Here is a 25,881-nt window from a genome sequence, read left to right on the forward strand (position 1 = left end):
CACATTTTATTAAATCATTTTTCAGTTTGGTCATCTGTTACTTGCAGCCTAAATTAGCCTATAATAAGATCAGTGGATTGATTAAACACATGGTGCTGTGCAAATAAAGTAAAAGAGCTCTCCCTGTGTGCAGAATCTCAGAAGGATTCATTCAGCAAATATTTCTTCAGAGCTTACTAATTTTCAAAAGTTGATAGATTGAGAGAGAATGTGTTTCTATCGAGGCTTTGGACTCTGTAGCACAAACATGAAATGGATAGTAAAAACCAGTTGGTATTCAGTGTATTTTCCATGCAAGCTCTTTATATGTATGAAAGGATTGTCTTTGAGTCCCTTTTTTAAACCAGAAGTGAAAATAGAAATAGCTAAGTTGGACAACCATGCAAAATTCTCACATGATATCATAATTTTGTGAAACATGCCATCCTAATGGTTTAATGAATACTAATACTCTGGTACTTTTTAATTTATTCAGTTTTTGCACTTCCCAAGCCCCTATTTTATTTTAGATATATCCCTAGGTCTAATGTAGAGATGTTAGAAAGTCATGCTTTCGAATTTACTATTTTATTTAAGGAAAATGTTAAATATATAATTTTCCTACGTGCACAGGTGCTTTAAAATGCTTTTTTTTAAATATTCCAGATGCAAAGGCAATGCTGTTTTTACCTTCCTTTTTTATCTCGAAATACTGAAAGAGATGACCTGTAGTTCTTCCTGCCTCTGAAATTGGTATTTTCTAACTTAAAATGTAGCTTTGTTCACACCTGAGACCCCTGGAGAACAAACAAAATCTTCATTTCTTTTTCAAGCAGTACCCTGCCAATCTAAGAAGAAAATAGAACCTTGTTTCAGTCGCTGGCTTCTAATAGCATGGTATCTGTAGCAATCTCACAGAAGATTAGTAACTCTAGCTCAATTTAAAAGTTAGCATTGTGAAACACACATTGAGTGTGTTTCAGAATAAAATCTAGTGAGATTTAAAAGCAGTTATTCATGATTTATGAATAAAATAACAGTTCAGAGCAACAGACAGACTGGCAAGAAGGACTTAAGTTGATGGGAGAAGAACGTTCTATCTATTCTCTTCCTTTGCAAAAACAGTAGTAACAGAAGAACTTACATGTTGCCCGTTCTGCCTAGTGGAATCATCTTAGTGTGAAAACATCATACTTAGGGTTCCACTGTCTAAATGCAGCTCCTGATTCCCATCAGGCATTCTTTAAGATCTCAGTCAGTGCTTGTAGAGTGGAGGACCACTTTGGGTCTTGTCCCAGAAAATAACGTCAGATTTCTTTTCTTCTAGACATGTGAGAGATTATCTGATTATTATTAATATGTGGGTTCCCAGGGAAGCCAGACAGATGCTGGTATATCATTAGTCATTTTTTCCCATATAGTCCTCTAGTTTTCTAGCATAAACCAGAGTAGGACTCTGAAGATGCCTCTTTGGGTTCACAGACAGATTCCTTTTTAGCAATTTATGTAAACACAATTCCATCATTCTCAATATTCATTCAATGCTAGTATGGATTGTCCTTTATTAAAGGTAACACCTTTTCTTCTATCTCATCCGAAAAAGAAAAAAATTTTAGATTACCACAGGAGTGGTCCGACCAGAAAGCAAGCTTGACTTATATTGACATATGTTTTGTAAGCCAAGGGTATATTGCAAGCATTTTTTTATTGAGAAATAATCGATGTATAACATTATATTAGTTTCAGGTCTACAACATATTGATTCAATATTTGTATATATTGCAAAATGGTCACCACCATGTCTCGTTAATGTCCATCACCACACATAGTTACAAAATTTTTTTCTTGTGAGGAGAACTTTTAATACCTACTCTCTTAGCAACTTTCAAATATACAAGTATTATTAATTATAGTCACCATGCCATACATTACATCCTCAGGATTTACTTATTTTATAACTGGAAGTTTGTACCTTTTGACCACCTTCACAGATTTTGCAAGCATTTTTAATAATCTCTAAAGGATAATATGTATTAAAATATTCACAAGTTCCTAATTGGACAGGCTGACTCCATTATATACAGCAGAGGTCCCCAAGTCCCAGGCTGCGGACCTCTGTCCGGGCCGCCGGCTGTTAGCAACTGGGCCGCACAGCAGAAGGTGAGTGGCAGGCGAGCGAAGCTTCATCTGCCACCCCGCGTCGCTCCCCATTGCTCGCATTACCGCCTGAACTATCTCTCACATACCGCCTGAACCACCACCCAACCCGCCCCCCGTCCATGGAAAAAACTGTCTTCTCTGAAACCGGTCCCTGGTGCCAAAAATGTTGGGGACCGCTGATGTACAGTATATATTTTCCAAACATATGATTATATCTTGTTTAACATAGTTAAACATAGTTATTTACTATTAATTTTTTTTAATTGAAGTATAATCGACCTACGACACTATGTTAGTTCCTGGTGCACAACATAGTGATCTGATATTCCTGTACATTATGAAGTGATCACCATGGTCATTTTGTACTAAGTCTGTCAAGTCACCATACAAAGTCATTACAATATTATTGATTATATTCCATGCTCTACATTTCTGCTCCATGATGCATTTACTTTGTAACTGTAAGTTTGTACCTCTTAATCTCCCCCAGGTATTTCACTCATTCCCCCTACCCCTTGCTGTTAAATTTTTGCTTTACAGTTATGGTTATAGAGAGAAAGGTAATCTTATTTGAGATGGGAAATGATCTCTTCTGAAGTATCATCTATCAGCTCATACAATTTCTATTCATTTATTTAGTCCTGTGGCAAACACTTAAGTTATCTGCTAAATGTTAGGAACCGTGTATGGTGCTAGCACCAGAGAGAAGCTTGCCTATGGTGGTGACCAGCACCAGAATAAGTGGATGTATAAAGTATTGAAATGAGAAGGAGAAGAAGATCCACTGAATATTAACCTCATTTGTTCAGTTCTCCCCTCTTGATCTGCTTAACTGGTTACAGAAATCTGTCTACTGCTTAGAGTAGGTGATGCAATTAAATTAAGTCATGATGTCATAAATAAAGAATAAAATAAAATTTACCTCTGCTACATATAAGCAAGTGACTTTCTGTTTCAGAGTAAGTGGTAATAATGAGGACTAATGCATAAGGTTCCCTTGACTTTTAAATAGGCTAATAAACATTAAGCACTTATTGTAATGCCTGGGACATATTTAGTAAATACTAGCTTTTGTGAAGAATATTACTGTAACCTAACATTCATCAATATTCTGAAGAATATGTAAATGATGTGCTACATAACTTTAATTTGCCCAGAGATTTCTTTGCTCCCAAACACGTAGACCACGCAATTTTCCTATGTTACTTCCAAGCAAGTATTCATTCAACAAGTATTTATCAGATACCCACTGTGAATAATAATACTATCCAGAAATTTATAATCTTGTTGAACAAGGAAGAGAAAGGTAAATATAAAGTAACAAAGAGATATAGAATATGATTCAGTGTTAAAATCAATGATATAAGCAAGGGATACCATTCTGTCTCTTGGCCTATACTAGACATTGTTAATCATTTCCATTTTTCCCCATTTAATATAGAAACAAGTTCAGAACCCTTTTTAAGATAGTACTGCAGGAAGCCATTACCTTTGAGTTTACCTACTGGGTAAACTATTTGCCATCTCTAACAAGACAAGTTTTAAAGAAAATCAAGGACACTTACTCAAATATCTTTTCTGGCACCTCAGCATAATTTTTCTGCCCCTGTAGTCATAAAGTCTTCATCTATGAATCCTCTGCCCTTATTTTTCTCTCCTGACCATGTCTCCCACCATCATTGAAATGATTTATAGTAAAATAACAATGAGATGTTATTTAGTATATGGATAGATCACGCTGCCAGTTGGAAAACAAGATGAGTCAAGCCATCACTTCAGTATGTGGGAAGCAAGTAAACCACTGCAGTGGCCACCAACACTGTTCGTCAGTTTCCAGTTCTCCCTTTCTTCCAGTTACCCGCTCTGGTAGAAGTAAAGGTCTGGCCAGGTGATTAGCTTTGGACAGTGAAACGTAAACAGAAGTATTTTAAAAACTGATGGGCAATTCTTCATCTTCTGATTTCCCTCTGCCATGACTGTTAATTTTACAATAACGATGCCTCATTAGCTCAGGTCCCAGAGTGAGAAAACAGGAGGCAGAGCCCTATCAACCCAAAGTAGACATGCAGTGTGAGTAGGAAATAAAATTTTATTATTAAAACCACTGAGACTTATGCCAGCATGATTTCACCTCTCATGACTAATACTACTCTATGACTGTACGTAGTTCAAGGGAAGAATCCATGGAGGAGGCTCACCAGACCAGGTAACAATATTGAAGAGACTTGATAGCATGAGATTTGATGAGGAAACAAAAAAGTCTCATCTCATTCTAAAATGCTCTCCATTGTGAAACCCAACATTGATTTACTAATAGCTTTTGTGGGGAAAAGAGATCCACATGGAATGTACACAAAACTCTTTTTTAAAAAAAATAATAGCATGAATTTAGCCATTAAAGTAAAAGGCCGCTTTTTATTATCTCAGTGAAAATCCAAGTACAAGGCTTTTTGAATTGTCTCAAAAGTCTTCAAATTACTTGGCCTTCAGCATTGACACATAGTTTCAAGGTAACATGACCTTTTTTGTAACTTCTGTGTGTGTGTGTGTGTGTGTGTGTGTGTGTGAATGTGTGTGTGTGTGTGTGAATGTGTGTGTGTGTGTGTGTGTGTGTGTGTGTGTGTGTGTGTGAGAGAGAGAGAGAGAGAGAGATCTTGATGTGCTTAGCTTAGCACTTTTAGGGCCCAAAAGAATTTTAAAGAACATTGAAGAATACTGGGTATTCATATGCATTTTCTGTTTAATTAATTGTTGTATCATTTTTGATTGAAGTGAGTTACATATTAAACAACTATCTTGAAAGTCACTGGCTTTTGACATATAGATGTTTATCACTATCACAGTACATGAATTGTTTGCATTAATATCTAATAGCTTTGACAATTCTTTGATCTATTCTGAGATATGTAGTCATTTCTACTGCCTTTATTTTTTCTGTCTGAGGTGGGAAGGGAATTTGTTTCCTTGAATCTCAATGACAAATCAAAATTCAGCTTTATTTACTTGTATGCATCTTAGCTTTGGTCCTATAAAGTACTTGATTATTTCTTTACAAGAGAATGAGGATGAGATACCATTCCTCCATTTTTTATTGTATTTATATTTATCACCTTTTTTCTTACTCATTTATATGCACAAAAACTATTTTTTATTTTAGTGCTGCATCATAGTGCAACTTTTATAAAGGCATTTTAAATGACAATAAGATATCCAAATATAAGCTATAATTCATCTTACATATGGTGCTACTAGTGAAAATATCTGAGGTTGAAATCAGATGAACAGTTATCTCCTGAGCATTACTAGATTTGCACACACAAAAGCTATGACAGCTGTGTCCCAATTTGCTCTACTTTCTAACAGCTGGACAGTCACTTTCAATAGTAATCATAGGGTATTTCTCCATTTTGAAATATTAATATGTGAAAAAATTGTTCTGGAATTCAGTGAAATCTGGTAATGAAAAATGACTGAGTCTATAAATAGCACTAAAGCCATATAGGTTAATAAACATTTAAGTACAATTATAGATATACATAGTTTGTTTATATGTATATATGAGATATAACTAATATACATGTTAAATAATATGTTAATTTATATTTTAATAATAAATATAAATTTGTATGTATGTATGTGTGTGTGTGTGTGTGTGTGTGTGTGTGTGTATATATATATACCACAAATAATAAACCATGTGATTCTTATATTAACTCCCAGTTAGTTTTCTCTTAGGAATTGATGAGCCCTTTAGTCAGATGTGATTAACAAAATGTTTTGTCTTTGCCACACAAATCAAGCTTTTAAACATTAGGGTATTTCAGGGTCAGCTTCTCTGTTGCACACTGTTCAATTCCATGTCAGCTTTGTTGGACTGATTACATCTTCCTGAAACTTACCCTGTAAAATAATTTCAGAGAATTCTCACTCTTTGAGAATAATCAGAGTTCATACTTTAAGTAGCTTTCCTTGACAATGTTTCTAAGAATGTTGGTTTTCCTATATTAAGTGTTTTCTAGAAGAAATACTAAATCTACTGCTTTCTGGGAATGACTTTTCTTTCTGTTTTGCCTGTTACCTTCCTATATCTCTGAGCTATGTTGGCAGTGGGAAAAGCAGATATTTTTGTCATTAGGGTTGTCTTGTTTTCTGGGTGTGTTAAGTTGGTATGATTGAAAAGACCTTGCTCTTCAGCAGCCTAATCTATGATACTCTCTGTCATGCTGTTCAACATTGCCCTTCCCCATCTGCCACAGTTCCGAATGTTATTGTTTCATTTTTTTCACATCCTTTACATGTAAACAACATCACAACACAAAGAGACTATAGTAGAAGAGAACTATCAGAATTAATTAATTTGAATTATCTTAATGTGATAAAATACAGCATAGTTAATTTAGGGCAATCTTTATTTTAACTGATTTTAATTTTCTAAAACCTTAGACCAAAAATTATTTCCATTTTAATGTAATTTTATGATCACTTCTATAATCTACCTATAAAATACAAGTGGTTTTGAAGGAAAGAGTATAATTGCTCACTGTTGTACAATAAATAACAAGACCAATCCTTGTTCCTTAAAAGATCTAGTGAGGTGAGGAATAATAAATATCAATGTAGTGCTTTGGGCATTACTACACTGCTGGTGACTGTTACTGGAAAATGTTCAAAAGGACTTTACGATACTCTTTTTTTCTTTTTTGATGGACTCAGATTTTTAAAGAAGAATAATTTTGAGCTCAGGGATTTATCAATTGATTACTCTCCAAAAATATCTCTAAATTGTTACTCTGAGGAAGTTTGTTTATAAAACATTAACACTTTGGTTTGTGCGAAAGGGAATTATAATTAAAAATAAAAAGGTATGTAACTGGCAAACAACCAACTCCCTCCTCCTCAAACCTTTATAAACAGAAAGGTTTTGTATTACTACTGAGTTCTTAGAAAAATCTCTGCTAGAGAATTCTAAATAAATGTCTGACGTTTAATCAGCTTTGCTCTTGAGTTGCTTAAAAGCAGAGTGAGCACAGGGAATGGTTGTTTTTAGAGAGCTGTTCCAGGCTTTTGGAAGATTGGTTCTTGCCAGACCATGGGCCAGGTGTTAACCAAAAATTCCTTAATGAAGATTGGCCCGCTGGCAGTCCCAGGAGGAATTTAGTTCATTGATTGCAAGCTTCAGTCCTCAGGAAACACTGAGGAAAAAAATGTTGAAAATGCTTTCATGCTGATTTTTAAACTAACATTGTTAACGAAGTCTAATTTTCACCTTTAGCAGCTCACAGGGTGAGACTCCAGCCCTGCGCTTTTTAAGTTAGGAGATAATTTATGAAAAATTATCTAATTAAATTCAGTTTAATCCTAATTGTGTATTTTAGGGTCTGTTCTACAAATTGACTTATTCATTTTAAAATTAGGGACTCCTGCCCTACTCTCCTTTATGTTCTCCATCTCTCCCTTGTTTCTTTTTCCCTCTTCAACAATACACTGCGTGATGTCTCGCCAATGAAGGTACTATTTTGCGTTCTAGGACACTTTTGTATAAGATGTCATTAGCTGAGGGAGAGTGCAAAGATTATTAGAGGTAATTTAGTAATAATAATAATAGTGCATTAGGCAGTCACAGGCCTGACTCTTGATTAGTCTTGCTGAGCTTGCTATTCTAAATTAGACGGTTGCATAGGATGAGAACCTGGGGGATCTAGTCAGTCACCTGATTTCATATATTGCTGGATAGATCCGAGAGTAGATCCCAGCTATAGCAACAAACAAACTAAATGCTTTAGTCCAGCATTCTTCTTCTCTTCTGTCTTGGTCACAGCTTTTTAAAGGGTGGTGTGGATTGACGCTGGTGAGCCTGGTAGTATAGGTTTTGATAGAAATAGTGCAGAAAAAGAGGCAGTTATTTTATAATTGATGGCTGAGCCAGATGGCAAGCAGGATCATTTCAATGGAACTCTTTCCAAAATAGTCCTTTAATGTTCATGCTAAATGTGTTCCCACAAATATAAGGCACACCAGCTACATCAAAATTAAATTTCTTAGAAATAAAATATTTGGGTATTTTTCAACTTTATTTCTGATAAAACTGCCTTTTATTTGTTATCTTACCTCAAAATGCCTTTCAGTGTTTAAGAGCTCTGCATATGCATTATTTGCAGTAACCATTCATCTACGTATGTATTTAACAGATCTATTTTGAAAGTCTCCATATGCCCAGACTGGTGAGGCTCTGGGGTTACGTTGGTAAACAAGACATAGTCCTTTCCCTCAAGACATGTAATATTCTGCATATAATTTTTTTTTTTACTTTCCTATGAAACTTTCAAAGAAATTATAAAGCATCTTTTAGTATCTTTTTTTTAATCCTTATACATAACCAGCCTCAGAGAGAAGCCGCTACTTAAATTTTAAAAAAAGCAAAACATAGAATATGTTGTGTCTACACTAAAAGATTTATTTACATTCCTCCACAATGTGTTCAGCACAAATTGATAGGCTAAGTGGCCAGTTATGTGCCAGGGGCACTTTTCTAGTTGATAAGAAAGTTTTTCATATATATGTTTGAACAACTTGTTGAAATATCCATTTGTGCGACTTCCCTGGTGGTGCAGTGGTTAAGAATCTGTCTGCCAATGCAGGGGACACGGGTTTGAGCCGTGGCCTGGGAAAATCCCACATGCCATGGTGCAATTAAGCCCTTGTGCCGCAACTACTGAGCCTGTGCTCTAGAGCCCATGAGCCACAACTACTGAGCCCACGTGCCACAACTATTGAAGCCCACGTGCCTAGAGCCAGTCCTCCACAACAAGAGAAGCCACCGCAATGAGAAGCCCGTGCACCGCAACGAAGATAGCCCCTGTTCGCTGCAACTAGAGAAAGCCCACACGCAGCAACAAAGACCCAACGCAGCCAAAAAATACATAAATTTAAAAAAAAGAAAACAAAATTTAAAAAAAAGAAATATCCATTTGTACCCTTATTTTAGATGACAGCAATGACAGCATACAACTGTATATACTACCATTGTTATATGGGAAAAGTGTCTGTTTAGCCCGCTGAAGATTTTGGATTTCAGGTTCCCTTGTCTCATTATTGCCTCACTCATGTCTGTTAGTCACAGTCAAACCACTGGCAGTTCTGTCTTCTTGAAAGAAGATTGTTGAGTTGTCATGTCATTTAGACCTGAAAAAAATCTTAAGTGTCATGTTAGCCCAGCCCCCTAAACTCTTAGCCAGAAAGATGGCATGGTGTGTCTGATGCTGCTCTTTGTTGTAGTGGGGAAAGTAACCAGAACTAGAACATGATGGAGCTGAATTCAAGACTCCACTCTTCCACAGACCACTCTTCCATTCTTTTGACTTACAGCAAATCACTTTAACTTCTGTGTGTTGGTTTCATTACCTGTTAAAGTAATATAAAAAAATTAAATTTAAAAGAAAAAAGCAGAATGAAAGCAATGATAATTACTGCAATGATATTTACTTTTTGTCAACTTATATTTACGATAGACTTACAAAATTGGATGCTTGTAAACTATATTGCACCCCACAAAAATTAAGTGGTCACATTGTGGTTGTTTAGCAGCAGAAGTGGTACTGTTTGGTTTATATAACACTCAACCTACATTTCTGGGCAAACATTGTTCCTAGGATGTATGGTATGATCATGAAACAGCCATTTTACAAATGAAATGTTATAATAAATCCCTTTGCAAGTTAGGCATTTCCTGACGCAATGACCATTCTTTGCTTTTGGCTTTTAGCTGCGGTACATTGGGTTTGTGACTATCAGTCATGCTGCTGGCTCCTGGATGTCTTATGGAGACAGTGGGACAAATGAGTATTTCTGTACTGTTCACTGTCCACTGAATTTGTGTGAGGTGGCACAGTCTGCAGAGATATCATTATTTGTTTCCATGGAATCATTGATGAAATATTTTAACCCTTCTAATAACTCAGCATTTACCCTTTGGATCTTATGTTGTCACAGATAATATTATGATCTGAGAAGAAGAAATAAAAGTACTACCATTATTGTGATTTCATTTCTTCTTGCACATAATTTGTGACGATGATTACCAAATGCATCTATTAGGACCAGGAATGACTATTCCATGAAATGGGGAAAGTTAGATAAGGGGTCAAAGACACTAAGGTACGTAGCTCTTACCCTAGGTCACTGTGTATCAAAAACGATGCCCCAGAGAAGGTTTCAAGGTCAAAGACAGGAAAGTGAATCCAAGATAGATCATCAGTCAGGGAGGTAAGAAGAAAAATCAGATGTGAGGTATGAAGTCAAAGCAAGGCAGTGAAGGAGCCAGGGAAATCAAGAATAAGAAGCAGAAGACTAGAAGGTATGAGATGGTCAGTGGTTCTCATACTTTTGGGAGCATCAGAATCACCTGGAGGGCTTATTAAAACAGTAGTGCTGGGCTCCACCTCCAGCATTTCTGCTTCGGTAGGTCTGGGATGGGGCCTGATAATTTACATTTCTAACAAGCTCCCAGGTGATGATGCTCATCTGGGGACCACACTTTGAGAACAACAGTTGTTCTAGATGAATCCCAGAGTAAGTAATAGTGCCTGCAGTGATTTCATGAGCTCCCGGGATACTTGGTTGGGCGAGCTGAGTTTGCTTAAAGGTTTAGGGACAGGATAGACAAAACATTTTGGCTTTTTCCCTTTCATTTTAATTCGCTTTTTAAAAAACATCCAATGCATAACTCAAAGTTATGAGGATGTGAACCTCCTTCTGTATTAAAATATAAAATAAGAACTTATATTCTTGCCATATAAACATAAATCAAAATTATTCCCTCTCTATGAAAAATGACATATTTCATATTTTTATAGTTTAACAACTAGTACAGTGTTCTGGTTAAGAGTGTGTTTGCTGAAGATAGACTGTCTAGGGTCAGATATTGATTTCACCACCTGCTTTGTGCCCTGAGGTCATAAGTTTCTTAAACTCTCTGAGCCTCCTTTGTGAAGTGGGGATATTACTGATTGCATAGAGTTGTTGTGAGGATTAAATGAAATAATTTAAACAACTTATTGGAATGCCTGGCACACAATTATTGCTCCATAAATGTCAGTTACTATTGGAACACCAAAGTAAATGCCTTCATTCAGGAATGTGACTTTGTATATAACACTTGGTAGCTATCTCAGGTTTAACCTGATAGGTTGCTCTCTGTATCTATAATTCATTACAACTCTTCTGCTAAGAATAGCCCTGAATTTGGCATGAAGTTATAAATTATATATAAACAATGGGATTCAGAAGTCAAAGTGGATTACAGATAGCAAAGAATCTCAAATTGCCTCTAGCAAATTTCAGACTAAGAAGGAAAACTACCTTCTCTTACACAGAAGTTAAGAGCATTAGCTCTGGGACCAGAGCACGGTGACATGACTGCAGAGCCAGTGCTCTGATCTCCTAGTCGAGATGCAGGAAGTGGGGACATCAGCTCCTCCAGCCACCTTTGCTCTTCCTAAGACTGTCTCCCACACAAAGGCTAGCTGGGCAAGCACAACACATTAAACACTGAATTAGCCAAAAAAAAAAATAATAATAAAAGTTGAAATTCTCATACATACCGGAACATTTGTAAAAGGGAGAGAAGCCTTTGCATTTCACATTCTGATTCCTTGTTCACTCTCCTTCTCTTATTTTGGAAGCTTTAACAACCACCCTCCGCAGCCCAACCTTTCAGTGGTTTCCACCAGCAATTTAGGCCTCCCTGACTAAGCTCATTGAATTATAGGCTTCGGAGTAAACTCTTTGCAGAAGGACATAAATAGACTGTGGCTGCAGTTCTGCTTACAGAGGGGCCTAAAAAGTCAAAATCTCAAGTGCAAAGAACTCTGGACATTGGGAGATAGGAAAAATGCGTTCACTGTATGGTGCAATTCTGAAGCAAACTACCTGGAGTCAGGTCATATTTCATAGCTTAAGAGCCAAGTCCCTACAAGACTGTAATTCAGTCACCCGCTGAAAATTGTGAGGTACCCAGGTTACCCATACTCTTTACCAACTGGCTATAAATTCAGGGTTGCCTATAAGCCCCTCGAGTTTGATAATTTGCTAGGACAACTTATAGAGCTCAAGAAAGCACTATAGTTACAATTACAGTTTTACGATAAAGGGTACAAATCAGGACCAGCCAAATAAAGACACTTGTAGGGTGAGGACTGGGAAGGTCCGAATCATGAAGCTTCATGTCCTCAGGACATGTCACCCTCCTAGCACATCAGTGTGTATCACGGACCAGGAAGCTTACCCAAGAGTCAGTGACGAGAGTTTTTATAAGGGTTTCATTCTGTCGACATGATTGATTGAATTGGTGGCAACAGGCTAGGGCTCCAAGGCCTCTTACCTCCAGGGAGGTTGGGAAGTCAGGCTGATATCAGAGCTCAAAGCCACATGATTGGTCTTTCTGTTATAGCCAGTCCCCATCCTGAAACTATTTAAGGGCCCACAGAGAATCACCTCATTAGCATAAAATCAGGTATGGCCCCAGGGGCCTACCATGAATAACAAAGACACTTGCATCACTTGGGAAATGTTAAGGGTTTAGAAGTTCCCTTTTAGGAACCCAGGACAAAGATCAGACAAGTTCTTTATTATACAACATATGGAAAATAGAATTAGAATTGGAACTATTTTAAGTCACCAAAAACGAAGGCCAAAAAAGTATGATTTTTATGATGGAGAAACAACTGGAAAATGTCATTTGATTATAAAATAAATGGTCATTAAACATCATTAGATTCTTTTAATTTGTTTTTCACTCAGTTGTTCATTCATTCAACAATATTTATTGAGTATCTCCTGGGCTAATCATTGAAGATATACTGTTACATTGTCAATGAAAAAAAAAATGTTTGTTTGTACAGTTGACCCTTGAACAAAGTGAGGTTTAGGGGTGCCAATACCCCACACAGTCAAAAATACACATATAACTTTTGACTTTCCCAAAACTTAACTACTAATAGTTTACTGTTGACCAGAAGCCTTACTGTTAAATAGTTGATTAACACATATTTTGTATGTTATATGTATTATATACTGTATTCTACAATAAAGTGAACTAGAAAAAAGAAAATGTTGTTAAGAAAATCATAAGGAAGAGGAAATACATTTACAGTACATATATGTATTTATTGAAAAAAATCCACGGACCCACACAGTTCAAACCCGTGTTGCTCAAGGGTCAGCTGTATTACATGGAAAAGAAGACGGATGAACTATTTGAAATTATTTGCTCAATTTTAATTCTAATTGAAATGAGCTTGAGTTCTGAGATAATCATTAATTTTGCTTGTCAAAAATGATGTTAAGAGAGCTCCCAAAGTACAAAATATTAGGCATCAAGTCTAGATTTATGAAGAATTTGGGGAGGTAGGGGATAATAGAAAAAATATGGATGTTGTTTGTTTAACCACAAGGCTGCCATTTGGCCTTATGTTTTTAAACAAAATCAAGAAGTGCTTTGAAATGTGATGTGTTTTAAACTGTTCTTTTTTTGCTTTCCTGTAATTGGAGCAACATACTAATTTCTACAAGTTGTGACTACTAACAGAGAGCAATCACCTCACAGACTTGTACCGAAGAGATGAAACCATCCAGGTGACAGGACACGGCCATGTGCAGAGTCCCCGCTTCCCAAACAGCTACCCCAGGAACCTGCTTCTGACCTGGCGGCTCCATTCCCAGGAGAAAACAAGGATACAGCTAGCCTTTGACAATCAGTTTGGATTAGAGGAAGCGGAAAATGATATCTGTAGGTAAGTGGGAAATAAAATCCATTTTAGGGTAAAATTCCAAGGTGGAAAAAAAAAGACAGATTTAAAACATCACATCAGACTTCTCTTTTGGGCCCTCCGGACCTATCCGAGATACTCGACTTCTTTTTCAAAAAGCCTTTATGTCAGTCCTAATGGACGAAATAAATTGGAGCGCAGACTGCCTCTGCAGAAAGCCTGGTAACCTGGCATGACTCACAGAAACTCACTCCTGCAATTGTCAGAGCCAGGCTGTGTGACTCCCAGAGAAGGGGGGAATCTGGGGGCCCCTATCTTGGCCAGGCCTAGAACAACCTTTGTGAGCAGGTAGATGCCTCCAATATTCCGGGTCACCTGCACCATGTCACATGGCTCTGGTGCAAGCCTGCCAGGGCTTAAGGAGTGTATTCCCCTGCTGAACTCCAGGAACTGACCCAGCACTGGGAGATGATGATGGCAAGGACCCTGTCAGGTCCTTACCTGAAATCGTAATTTTAAGGCCTCAGATATGTGTAAGAAGGAAGAGAAGGCAACCTCCCAGGATCAGTGTGCTCCTTAGAGGTCTGTTTCTTCCTGTAGTTTCTGGGTCAGCAGAAGATGAAAGCTGCGCCTGATAATCTTCTCCCTTCTTAGCATGTTTATCAGAGAAAGCCCTGGCTGTTGTTCTCTGAATTGTCCGCTCACAGCATCTTATTCACTTAATTAGCATGTGTAAGATGCAGAGGATTTTCTTTTTCCTTTCTGTACTTTACTGCACGAACTTGTTCTGCATTGCCAATGAACTACTACTAAACTGCTAAATTCTTTCAGCAGGTTTTACTTTGAATAATAAAAATTGGGTACTTCAAATTTGGCTGTCCTTTATTGCATGTCTATTGTGCTGACAGCTTTTATTATGTTGCTGTTTTTTCAAGAATAACAGCAGTGACCGTTACTTTCTAGGACCATAGAGGGTAATGTATGCCTGAAAGCAGAGATGAATACATGCAGGAAGAGCCAGTTAATATTTACAAAGAGAATAAGCTTGAGGAGACCTTGTGTCTTTTCAACCTTGAAAGGGAGAACTCATTTTCTGTGTTCAAAAAAAAAAAGACCTTGGAAACAAATGAAAAGCCACTATTATGGGGATATATGTATACTTATGGCTGACTCACTTTGTTGTACAGCAGAAACTAACACAACATTGTAAAGCAATTATACTCCAATAAAGCTATTTAAAAAAAAAAGATTATTAAAGCTGATGTCATTGAAGAGACACTGGTCTCCACTGCAGAGCAGGATTTTGATCTGGTAGTAATTGAGTCCTTTTGGCATCCTGACCTTAAAACTAGGAGAGGAAGTTAGGATGGTTTCTTTTCCAGACCCTTCATCAAATCAAGTTGCTCCTAAAAATTTATGGAGGGAGGTAGAGAAGTAAGAGGTAAAGGGGAGAGGAAGCAGGGAAAGAGGCAGATCAGAGAACTGCCTCAGGACCCTCCCTGAACCAAAATGGTGCTCTTTTGACTTCAGACCCAGAGTAAAAATTGTGCTGATGTTGTGTTTTTTAAAAAACAAAAGTGACCTCTTGCATTATTAACAAAGTTCCAAGTATATTCTTGCTTTGTGCAATAAATATGATTCACATATATTGTATATAAAATGAAATGCAATTGATTTCCTCCCATCTGTTCCAAACCTCCTTGATGTTTACATTGTAATATTTTATTGCCGGAATAGCGATTCTTTCTTAGTGCTTTTCACTTTTCAACACCGTATATTAAGTAGTTAATTTACATAGCACCCAAGAGATATTCAGCTGGTAGAATTACATAAACCTTCTTATTTTGCTCATTAGGAAACTGAGGCAAAGGACATAAAGGCCTCACAAATCACTGTCAATGAAATTTAGTAACCATTTTATTATGCTCGCCTCCTCCTTAGATCACCCTGCCTGATCCAATAAGAGCTCTGAGGTGCGTGGGTAAGACCAGTAAAGTTGTATTGGATTTTCTTCATATTCAGACGTGATGGTTCTCATGCTGATTCCTTTTGGCAATCGTGACAGGAAAATATAAAATAGATATGAGACTTCTGCCACTGTTCACCTTGAAGACTCACCCTGAGTGCTCGTTTGCATTGTGACTTTAGCATCTGAAGTCATTTGAGGAGAGGTAGATTGGAGGAGTGAGACCCGGATGCCCGGAACTGAAAGGCACAGAGTTCGGCTCTCAAGCAGAATGTTTTAAGATCTTGGGTGTCTGAAAATAGAATATAAATGATCCCTAGAAGATGTCAGCTTGGTCACTGAAGATGTCCTATTATGTGATGAAAAAGTGAGGTGCTGTGGAGGGACTTTGAGGATTCAGACGACTCTGTGGAATATCTGAAACGCCTCTCCTGTCTTCTTCAATCCTGGGATTCTGTGTTTCTCTGACTAGTGCCAGTGGTGAACCCATGGTCTTACCCTCATTCACACACAGCCCAGATATTTCCAATATTGGCTAGCGCACATCCCTCCTCAAAGTCATGTGTTTCCATTATGATAAATGTCATAGTTTATGATACGATCCTTCCAAAAGACAGTTTCCAGAAAGAGAAAATAGTCTTTTATTTTATTTTACCATTTATTTTCTACAGTGAGAGTGCTGATTTTATGTGCTGTATAGGCATAGATCATTTCCTTTCTTAAGGAAACACTGGATGTGGTAAATTAATTCAAAGTGGGAATTTGTTTAAAAACTTGATATAGTAAATATTTGGGTATATAATTAGAGCTACATCTCCTAAAGTATGACAATAGATTATACTTGTTAGTTTTTCCAGGAAAACGTTATGAGCCAGATGCTCAGAAAGTAGCCCATTTTGATTTTTGACGATTTAGGAAGAGTTACGGCTAAAAGTGTGTAAGGGTGTTTCCTCAGAATAGATTGTTGAAGTTTGAATTTGAGAAACCTAATCCAAAAACGAGTTTTCCTTCTAAAATATCTGTAGGTTATAATTTTCATTTCAGATGATAGGTCATGAGAGATCACATATGTTAGTTTCAATTTCTCAGTGAAAGTATGAATTTCAAAGTCTAGTTTAATCAAAGTTTATGTCAAATTGGTACTAGGTATGATTTTGTGGAAGTTGAAGATATATCTGAAACCAGCACCGTTATTAGAGGACGATGGTGTGGACACAAGGAAGTTCCTCCAAGGATAACATCAAGAACAAACCAGATTAAAATAACATTCAAGTCTGATGACTACTTTGTGGCTAAACCTGGATTCAAGATTTATTATTCTGTTGTGGTAAGTAGCTTAACCACCCTATGATTAAAAGCAGACACGGTTACATGAAGTATAGAGATCGTTTTCTGTGATTAAATTCAGTGGTGTGAGAGTGAATGAACTGTGTTAATTGTCTATGGTATGCTTTGTCCCTGCCTTGTGGCCAAAATGTTAAAGCCTTCTTTAGTGAGAAATGCCATTTTAGCTCTGTTAAGTCAATGCTTGGGCCCATGCATTTTGAAAGAAAGCGTAGTGAATAGAAAAAGTAAAATAGTTTATAGTAAAGCATATACCATATTGCCTTTGATTCAACTGGAGCAAAATAAATGTACAGCCAAAGAGAAGGTAAGTGAGAATTGAACCTCTTGGTATGAAAAATTGTCTATGTAATTCTAATCACAGAAGACTGCCAATGATTTTAGTTTAAATTTTGACTCAAATTTGGGAAGGGCCTATGTTATAATCATAGAGCCTCAGGGTTAGCAAGTATCTTAAGAATTGGAAGGTATAATTCAGGACCCAAGGTTTGATTTTTGTTTACTACACCCATGCTTATTTGTGGTCTCACCTCTACTTAAACACCTCAGCAGCCATTTCCAACTTTATGTGGTTCTAACTATTAGAAAATCTTCAACCTCATATTGCGGCATAATCTACCTTGTAGTTAAGTCTAGTTGTTGGGTCACCCATGGTCATGGGTCTTCTTTACTCAGTCATTCATTAGTAGAACAATATAAAGTTCCTTCTTATTGACAAATATTCTGATAGGTGTAGTAGATACAAAGGCAAGCAAGAAGACAGGGTTCTTGAACCTGCTGGAGCTGATAGTCTGGTGGAAATGACAATTAGAAGCCATAACAACTGAGAATGATAATAAGACAGAAGTACTGGGTGTTACAGAGAAGCCCAGGGGGATATTGGGATAATTTTGCCTATACATTACGTTTAGGATACATTAAATATCCCTGAATCCTTCAGTTGTTCGTAGCATATTGCCTTTTGCTCTCCTGGCAACGTCTTTAACTCTCATTCAGTTTATTGCTATCCCTTTTCAAAGTGTGGATGCCGAACAGAACAGTATTGTAGTACTCTACAAATGGAGTCAATTTGGGTTTTTTTTTTTTTCCTCTCATGAGTTAAATTTAGAGTAGGAAAAATCTTGGGTTTTTTAATCTAATGTGGTTTCTTTTTTCTTTTTCTTTTTTTTTTTGCATTATGATGAGTGGTTAAACACAAAGTGAATTCTACATCAGAATACTATAAATGAAAAAATAGCATGTGGTGATACTGGTTCCAGTTTTAATTTGAAAATAATCCATCAAGCATGATATACATTATTGCACACTCACGCAGTGCTGCTCAGCATTAAAGTGGAAGTGTGAACCTTTGGTTTCTACATGTCTTTGCTTTTAATGTGTTCAGTGATGCATCTGTTCTCAATTGTTCATGGACAAAGCAGGCTCAGCATGTTGGAATGGTGCTGTGTCAGAATGGCTTAGTGAAGGATCTTTTTTCCCCTTAACATATCAAGGCCTGTTAGTGCTCATGTGTATACTTTTTTTTTTTTAATTAATTTATTTATTTTTGTCTGTGTTGGGTCTTCGTTTCTGTGCGCGGGCTTTCTCTAGTTGCGGCGAACAGGGGCCCCTCTTCATCGCGGTGCGCGGGCCTCTCACCGCCGCGGCCTCTCTTGTTGCAGAGCACAGGCTCCAGACGCGCAGGCTCAGTAATTGTGGCTCCCGGGCCCAGTTGCTCCGCAGCATGTGGGATCTTCCCAGACCAGGGCTCGAACCCATGTCTCCTGCATTGGCAGGCAGATTCTCAACCACTGCGCCACCAGGGAAGCCCCATGTGTATACTTTTTGTGAAGCTTTGGTTATGACTAAGTTAAATGGTCCATAAGTCAGTTAGAAACACCTTAACTCTAACACCATATCTTTAAGGCAAAATAACTCCTTTTTGTAGAAAAAGGCAGTGCAGGTGTGGATTTAGGGAAGAATGAATATTTTTGTTTGAGGTGCTTTGGGTTACAGTGCAGGTTCATCACTCATTTCCTAGCCAATGTTAAGTGAAATATCGGACAGCCTTTGTAGTATGGATGTAAACCGTTCGGCATGACCCCACTCACTTACTTATTCACCTCCACTAGTACATTCAGTTGTGTTTTTAGAAATGATGGTAGTCATAACTTTTTTGTTATACAGCCTCTTGGTCTGCATTCATTGAAAATAGCTCCAGGCTCTCTTTCCGCTCCTAATTGGCTTCTGGCACTAAATATGATCAATTAGGGCCAAAGTGCTTTGGTGGCTGAATTCCAAGAGGTAGAGTGAGCTTAACCTTCAGGTGTATATAAACTCTAGATCTGTGTGGCTTTTTGATAAACTCTTGCATTTGATTCTTGTTCAACAGGGATCATTTATGCCTTGACCAATGTTTTGGAATGGTCATTTTATTCATGTTTAAATTTTTCTCAGAGAAACTTTAAAGCAGAGATTATGAACTCAAATGCTACAGAGCCCAGACTTAAAATTCATAGTGAGCCAGATATAAAATTAGAGGGAGACAGTGGGATTAAAAATGGCAAACCCCGATGTATGTCAGTCAAATCATTATGCTGTACACCTTATACAGTGCCATATGTCAATTATATCTCATAAAACTGGAAAAGACGGCAAGCCTTCTTTAAGTGTATTTAAATAATGATTTTTTAAATGTTGTACAGGCCCACAAAGCCTGTAGAGTTTGGAGGCAGCTGTTTTGCAATCCCTCCTTTCAGGAATGGCAGGTGCTGGGGAAATTTGAGCAATAGTTCCCGAGCAATCACAGTGCTCTTAGAAAATGGCAAGTAGCTATTTGGATAGGTAAAGACCACCTCCCTTCTCATCTCTACCTTTCTATCTCTCAGTCTTCCATCAAACATTTCTCTTCTTCCTACCTTAGTGACTCTCCAGTTGTACAAGGGCCTCCTCTGAGGCTGTAAGTTATAGGTGCCCAGGACCATAAGAGCCCACTACACTGGAATCACATCTACGTGGTTCATGCTTATGACGTTTTTGGAATACCAAGTCTAGTGTACATTTTTAGTCAATTTTTCACTCCAGCAAAGTGTGGGAGACTGACTAATCGTTAACATCTTGATCACTTATTTTTGGTTAGCAATTATTCTTATATTACAATTTTGTTTGGTGTGCTTGGAATTCAATTGTCTACTTTTTTTTTTACAGCATCTATCACAGTCTTTCCTAGGGCAAGGCAGAACAGCCATAGGGGACCAGAGCTTTGCTGTAAAGCACACTTTGGATCAAAGGAAATTTCCCCAGTTTACTAATAGTGTGATATAGAATGGGTCTCTTACCTTTTGGTTTTACATCCGTAAAATGGGGATAATAATTGGAGTTGGTGTGAGATTTTAAATTAATAGCAAATACTTATCATAGCACCTAGGATATAGTGGAAGTGCTCAATGAATAATGGTGATAATGATCCTACCTTTACCATCACAAATTGTGTGTGTGTGCGTATATATATATATATATATATATATATGTATTCCCTCTAGATAAATGGTAATGAACTATTTGAGGGTAGGACAAACATCCTGTGTGTATTCCACACAGTGCCTTATACATGGCTAGACAGTGTGTTTGTTGAATTGACTCTTCCTGAGAAAATATGATTCAATTTCATATTTCAATTTTTTGCTCTCCTACTCAGCTTTCTTTCCTAATTTCACTCAGCTGAGGAGGATAGATACCATCAGAGGGCATAATGAAGCAGAATGGATAATGTTATCACATTGTTATCAAGATGTGTTTGTCTAAATAAATTAAGCTCTCCCATCTCAAATCTAGTTTATTGGGGAATGAATGGATGGATTGGATTGTTAGGAATCTTTTTTGGAAGACCATTAAGTAGTTTATTGGAAAGGTGTCCAATTACAAGGCTCCCAATGGATGGTGTGCAAAGAAGTCAGCAAGCATGGGTATATGAATTTCAGCTCTGCTGCTCACTGGCTAAAGGCTCAGTTTTCTCATCTGTAAGATGGTGATAACACTGCCTGACACACAATTAACTAGTTGTAGGATTAAATTAGATAACTTTTGTAAGCCACCCTGCCTGGAACTTAGTAAATTACTCAAATATCTGCTGCTCTTATTGTTATCATTATCACTGGCATAATAATTAATATATCATCAGGTGATAAATGAACTTGGCAGTCCTGTACAAACAGCCCAGCTGTCAGTGTGTGTGTGCATACACATATACACACACGTCTGACCATAATTCACCTCCTTCATCCAAGGTAGAAGCATTTTATTGTATATTGTGACAAATATTTAAAAAGCCTTTTATTTGTGTGTGTGTTTAATGGAAAGTACATTTTTTAATTCAAAAATTCAAAAATTATTTATAAATTTTTAATTGAAATATATTGATAAATGATTTACAATATTGTATTAAAATAAAAAATTAAATTATTTGAAAGCTATTCCAAAACTGTTTTGTTTTATTAACAAACTCTAGTTTATTTCATAAGTTGAATTTACTAATACCCATTCTAAACACTTTCTAAAATAAAAAAGCAAATTTATGACCAATTTTTTAACTGTGTATCTCTGCAGTTTGAATTAACTTCAAGTGGCACAGTTAAGATTGCCATTGAGATTAAAACGCCACATGAATCATGGCTTTGCGTTATAAATAATTTTTTTAAATAGAGGAAGAAAGGGAAGAGGATGGAAAAGAAGATGAGGATGCAAAGAAAAAGGAGGAATAAAACCAGTGAGTTAATAAATAAGATTCTCAGTTATAACAACTTTCACAGATTCTAATTTTGCTCACCTAAAACTTACCAGTTGGTGAAACAAAAACAAAATAATGGTGGACAATTCATTATTATTCCCCTAAACTAATTTTCAAACAAAGCTAGAGAGTAAAGGACCTCATTCACTTTCTCTACAAAATGTGGAAATTCCATCTTTATTTGCATAGTCAGATAAAAATTGTTGAAGGTTTTGAATATCCATGGGTATTCTGACCACTTCAGCCAGGACTGTATATAGAGCCAAGGATAGTCAAGGTGAGGGTGGTAATCACATAGCAGATTCTGTTTACCTCAGCTTCTACATTTTGGTATATCCTTCTGGAGGTTTGGTGATATGAGAGCTGCAGTATTATTTATTAAATGCCTACTGTGTGCTAGACCAAGCTCAGTCTAGGGTCCTAGAGATACAGCTGTGAGGAGGATAGGCAGATCTCCATCCTCAGGATCTCATATGGTAGCAGAAGGAAACAAACAATAAACATTTAAGTAAATAGGGAAATAAGTACATACATACAAACATAAATTTTTTGAAGTTCAATAAAAGCTAGAAAGAAGATAAAAGAGAACAGTGTGACGGAGAGTGACTGGAAAAGGATCCACTCCAATCAGAGTCAAGGAAGATCTGTAGGTGTAAAATTTGAATTGATACCCAAAAAAGGAGCAGGAAACACCATGGGAAGCTATGGGAGAAGTGCTTTAAGAAAAAGAACAGCAAATGCTAAGCCCTGAAACAGAAAAGAGAAGACATCTTTGACAGTAATGATTCTTTTGGTGTCTTGGGATTCAGGCTACTGGAAGGAGGCAAACATAAGAGAGGGAAGTAGAACAGTAGCTCATTGCTCTCTCAGCTAAGCATGAGAAAGAAGTTTTCTTATCCTCATCTCAGCCCATCTATTTTGGATGTTTCTCAAATCTTTCAGTACTTAGACCAGGTAAGGTAGCTAAAACCAGAGGGTGAGCTAGGGGCAGATACTAAGAAAGTATCAACAAGATAACAAACAAAGTGTGGGGCAGAAAGAAAACAAGGGGCATGGTCCAGGTCAGACAGGAGGATAGCATATGCATACTCCAAAAGCCCTAAGTAAATGTCATGGCAGTAGACTGCCAAGTTGGCAAGCCCAGGAGCATCAATGGATATTGGTTGAAGCATTCATTCTTAACGCCAGAGTCTCATTATTGCAGCATTTTATAGGCAAGGCTAGATAAGTGTTCTTATTTAAAACTTTACAAATGTTCTAAAATTTCACCAATTACAGAGATCATTTTGATGAACGAGGAGTCTCATTGGGAAGGTTAAGTGAATCAGTTATTTTCATCAGATTACCTTCCTAAAACCTGAATACATAATGAGAACTTTGATAGAGTTCTTGAGAGAGTAAAGAGCAAAATGTAATATAGTCCTAGAGCAAAGAATAATTTGACAAAGAATATGGCTAGGTCCAGAAGCAAATGATAGGGGTTGAGGAGAATAAAGGGGAAGTGGGCTCTTGCAGGTGGGGGCGGGGAGCAGAAGAGGAGGAGGTAGGTAAAAATAGGATTAAGGGAGCAGGAGGAGACAAGAAAGTGAGGTGGAATGAAATCCCATGATAATATGTTCCCCTGTGGAATTCAGGGCATTTTTGCTAGTTATGTATTCATTTTAATGCATTATTCAACAGACTTTTTATTGGACACCTATTATGTTTCATGCACTTTGATAAATACTGGATATAGAGTAGTAAACAAAATGAGACAAGGTTCCTGCCCTCATAGAACTTACAATTTGGTAGGCACAGTCCTGATGATGATGATGATGACAAATATATTATAAAATAATAATAGTCATAAATAATAGCATTAACCCTTTGGGTTATTGTGAGGATTAAATATATGGGGCAATGCATGTGAAGTGTTTAATTCAGCACACAGCATATTGTAAATAATCAATCTGCTGCTATTAAACCATGTATTTTGCCTGAAGACTGGTTGTAAGCAAAATATAGAATCTTAAGAGATTCAGTGCCTAGGCCAACCCTCTTATTTTATAAGTGAGGCAGCGGACTCAGGTTGAGTAACTTTACCAATGAAACAGTGAACACAGGTTGTGAGTTTGTCTGTGGTCACAGAGCTCACACATGTGTTATCCAATGAGATACGAAAGCTGTGGACCCTCTCCAAAGAAAAATAAATATATCTAAATTTTTGCATAAAATACCAGGGAAACCCCGTGAATCTCATCTGTGATGTCCCTTAGATGCAGTTAAGAACCCCACACATATTGCCTCTGTGTGTTCTCTGACTTTGGGAATGTTTTCTTCCATGTTGGCTAATCCTTTCCAACATAAGCAATGTCTGAAATAGTACTTTACTACTGTAATTAATATTCCTCATAAAACCCATGTGCTAATCACATGAGCAGATGACTCCCCAGGTGCTGAGTAAACACATTTCCAACTTTGAGAGGGATGCTGTTTAATGGCACTTGGACAGTCCAGTATCCTGTTTATCTAGTATTACATTATATGGACTTGCCACAAGTAAACTTTTATCCTTGAAAACCAGAAAGACGCAGTGATATTAAATAACTGGGCCTCTTTATACACATACCACTTGCTCTCTATAACTGTGCTTTTTGATGTACTAATATTTTGGTAGATGAAGAAAGTGAGAAAGATGAAGAAGGAAAAAGCTATTCGACTATATTAGAAAGTGGCTTGCGTATTAAAGATATGCCTAAAACAGAGCAGTATTTCTTTCTTAAAAAGCTATGAAGAGGTGAACCTCAGTAAAAAATATCTCTGCCTAATGTTCACTTATAAATTCAATAGATACTTCTGAGAACTTACTGTGGATAATAAAAAGAAAATGATATTCCTGTGAGGGAGAAAGGCACACAATTATAAAGCACTGTGAATTGCAGTGATGAAATGTGCATGGAATATTCTGAGCACACAAGGAGGAGGAACACATAAGGGATGCAGTGTTCCTCACAAAGATGGGGCTTGCTGGTGTAAGGAAAGATAAAAAAGTATTTTTTTCCTCTACCCTCCTAGGTTCTGTCTTGAACTCTGCAGATTAGACCGGCAAAAAACAGGTTAAGGAGAGAAAAGCACCCAGATCATTAACACATGCATATCATACACACGGGAGCACTCAGTGACGAGTAGCTCAGAGTGGTGGTTGGAACTTGGGCTTATATAACGTTCTAACCAAAGGAGAACACATTTTTAGAGAAGTGACAAGACAAAGGAAAAGGACTTTTAAGTTTCTAGGGCAGCAAATTGTGGGAAGGTAAATATATGGGAGAATAAATGGAAGCGAAGGACTAGTGAGTAAAGTTTGTTATGTGGATTCCTCTGGTGCCTCTCTAGGCTGATAAGGGTTCAGAGTTGTCTCTGGTGAGGGGATGGGGGACAACCTTTGCAAATTTATGTGCTTCTGGGCATGTAGCGGGAGGACAGAGAACTTTTCCTGAGCCTGCTTCTTTTCAATTGCCTTCAGCTCAAAATAATTCTTATGCGAAAGTGGCATATTTTGGGGTGGCATATTCCACTACCATTTACTGGACTGGGTCATGGAGGGAATAGCACCCCGAGAAGGGAATGTTGCCTAAACAAAGGCACAAAGTCAGAAAAGCAAGGCATTTCGGAATATTCTGATGAATTAATCCAAACTGTTGCAGGTTGAGGGTGCTCACCACTTACTATCCTTTCTCTATTCTTGCCAGTAGGAAAGAGATACAAGAAGCCAAAAGATGATCAAAGTAGCAACTTTATTAAGGGTGGTCCATGAAATTCCAAATCTCAGGACTTTCTTGTAAAACTAGAATAGAGAATTTGGCTGGGACCCAAAGCCAAAGTATGGTTGTGCCAGTACTGTGATGCAAATTCAGAACAAAGGA

General features: G+C 37.3%; 1 protein-coding gene across 2 annotated transcripts in view; it reads left to right on the plus strand.

Annotated features, from left to right (window-relative positions):
- The window catches only part of PDGFD (platelet derived growth factor D), a 227,325-nt gene that overhangs the window by 140,484 nt on the left and 60,960 nt on the right, over positions 1–25,881 (plus strand). The window contains exons 2-3 of one of the 2 annotated variants that reach the window (XM_082410007.1): positions 13,742–13,928; positions 17,017–17,197. In XM_082410007.1, coding sequence (XP_082266133.1) covers positions 13,742–13,928; positions 17,017–17,197 — 368 coding nt within the window. Of the gene's footprint in view, positions 1–13,723; positions 13,929–17,016; positions 17,198–25,881 lie in introns of both variants that reach the window. The other variant, XM_082410008.1, reaches the window with a different exon arrangement.

Source organism: Balaenoptera physalus (genome assembly GCF_965194825.1).
Source record: "Balaenoptera physalus genome assembly, chromosome: 10".
Classification (NCBI taxonomy): Eukaryota; Metazoa; Chordata; class Mammalia; order Artiodactyla; family Balaenopteridae; genus Balaenoptera; species Balaenoptera physalus.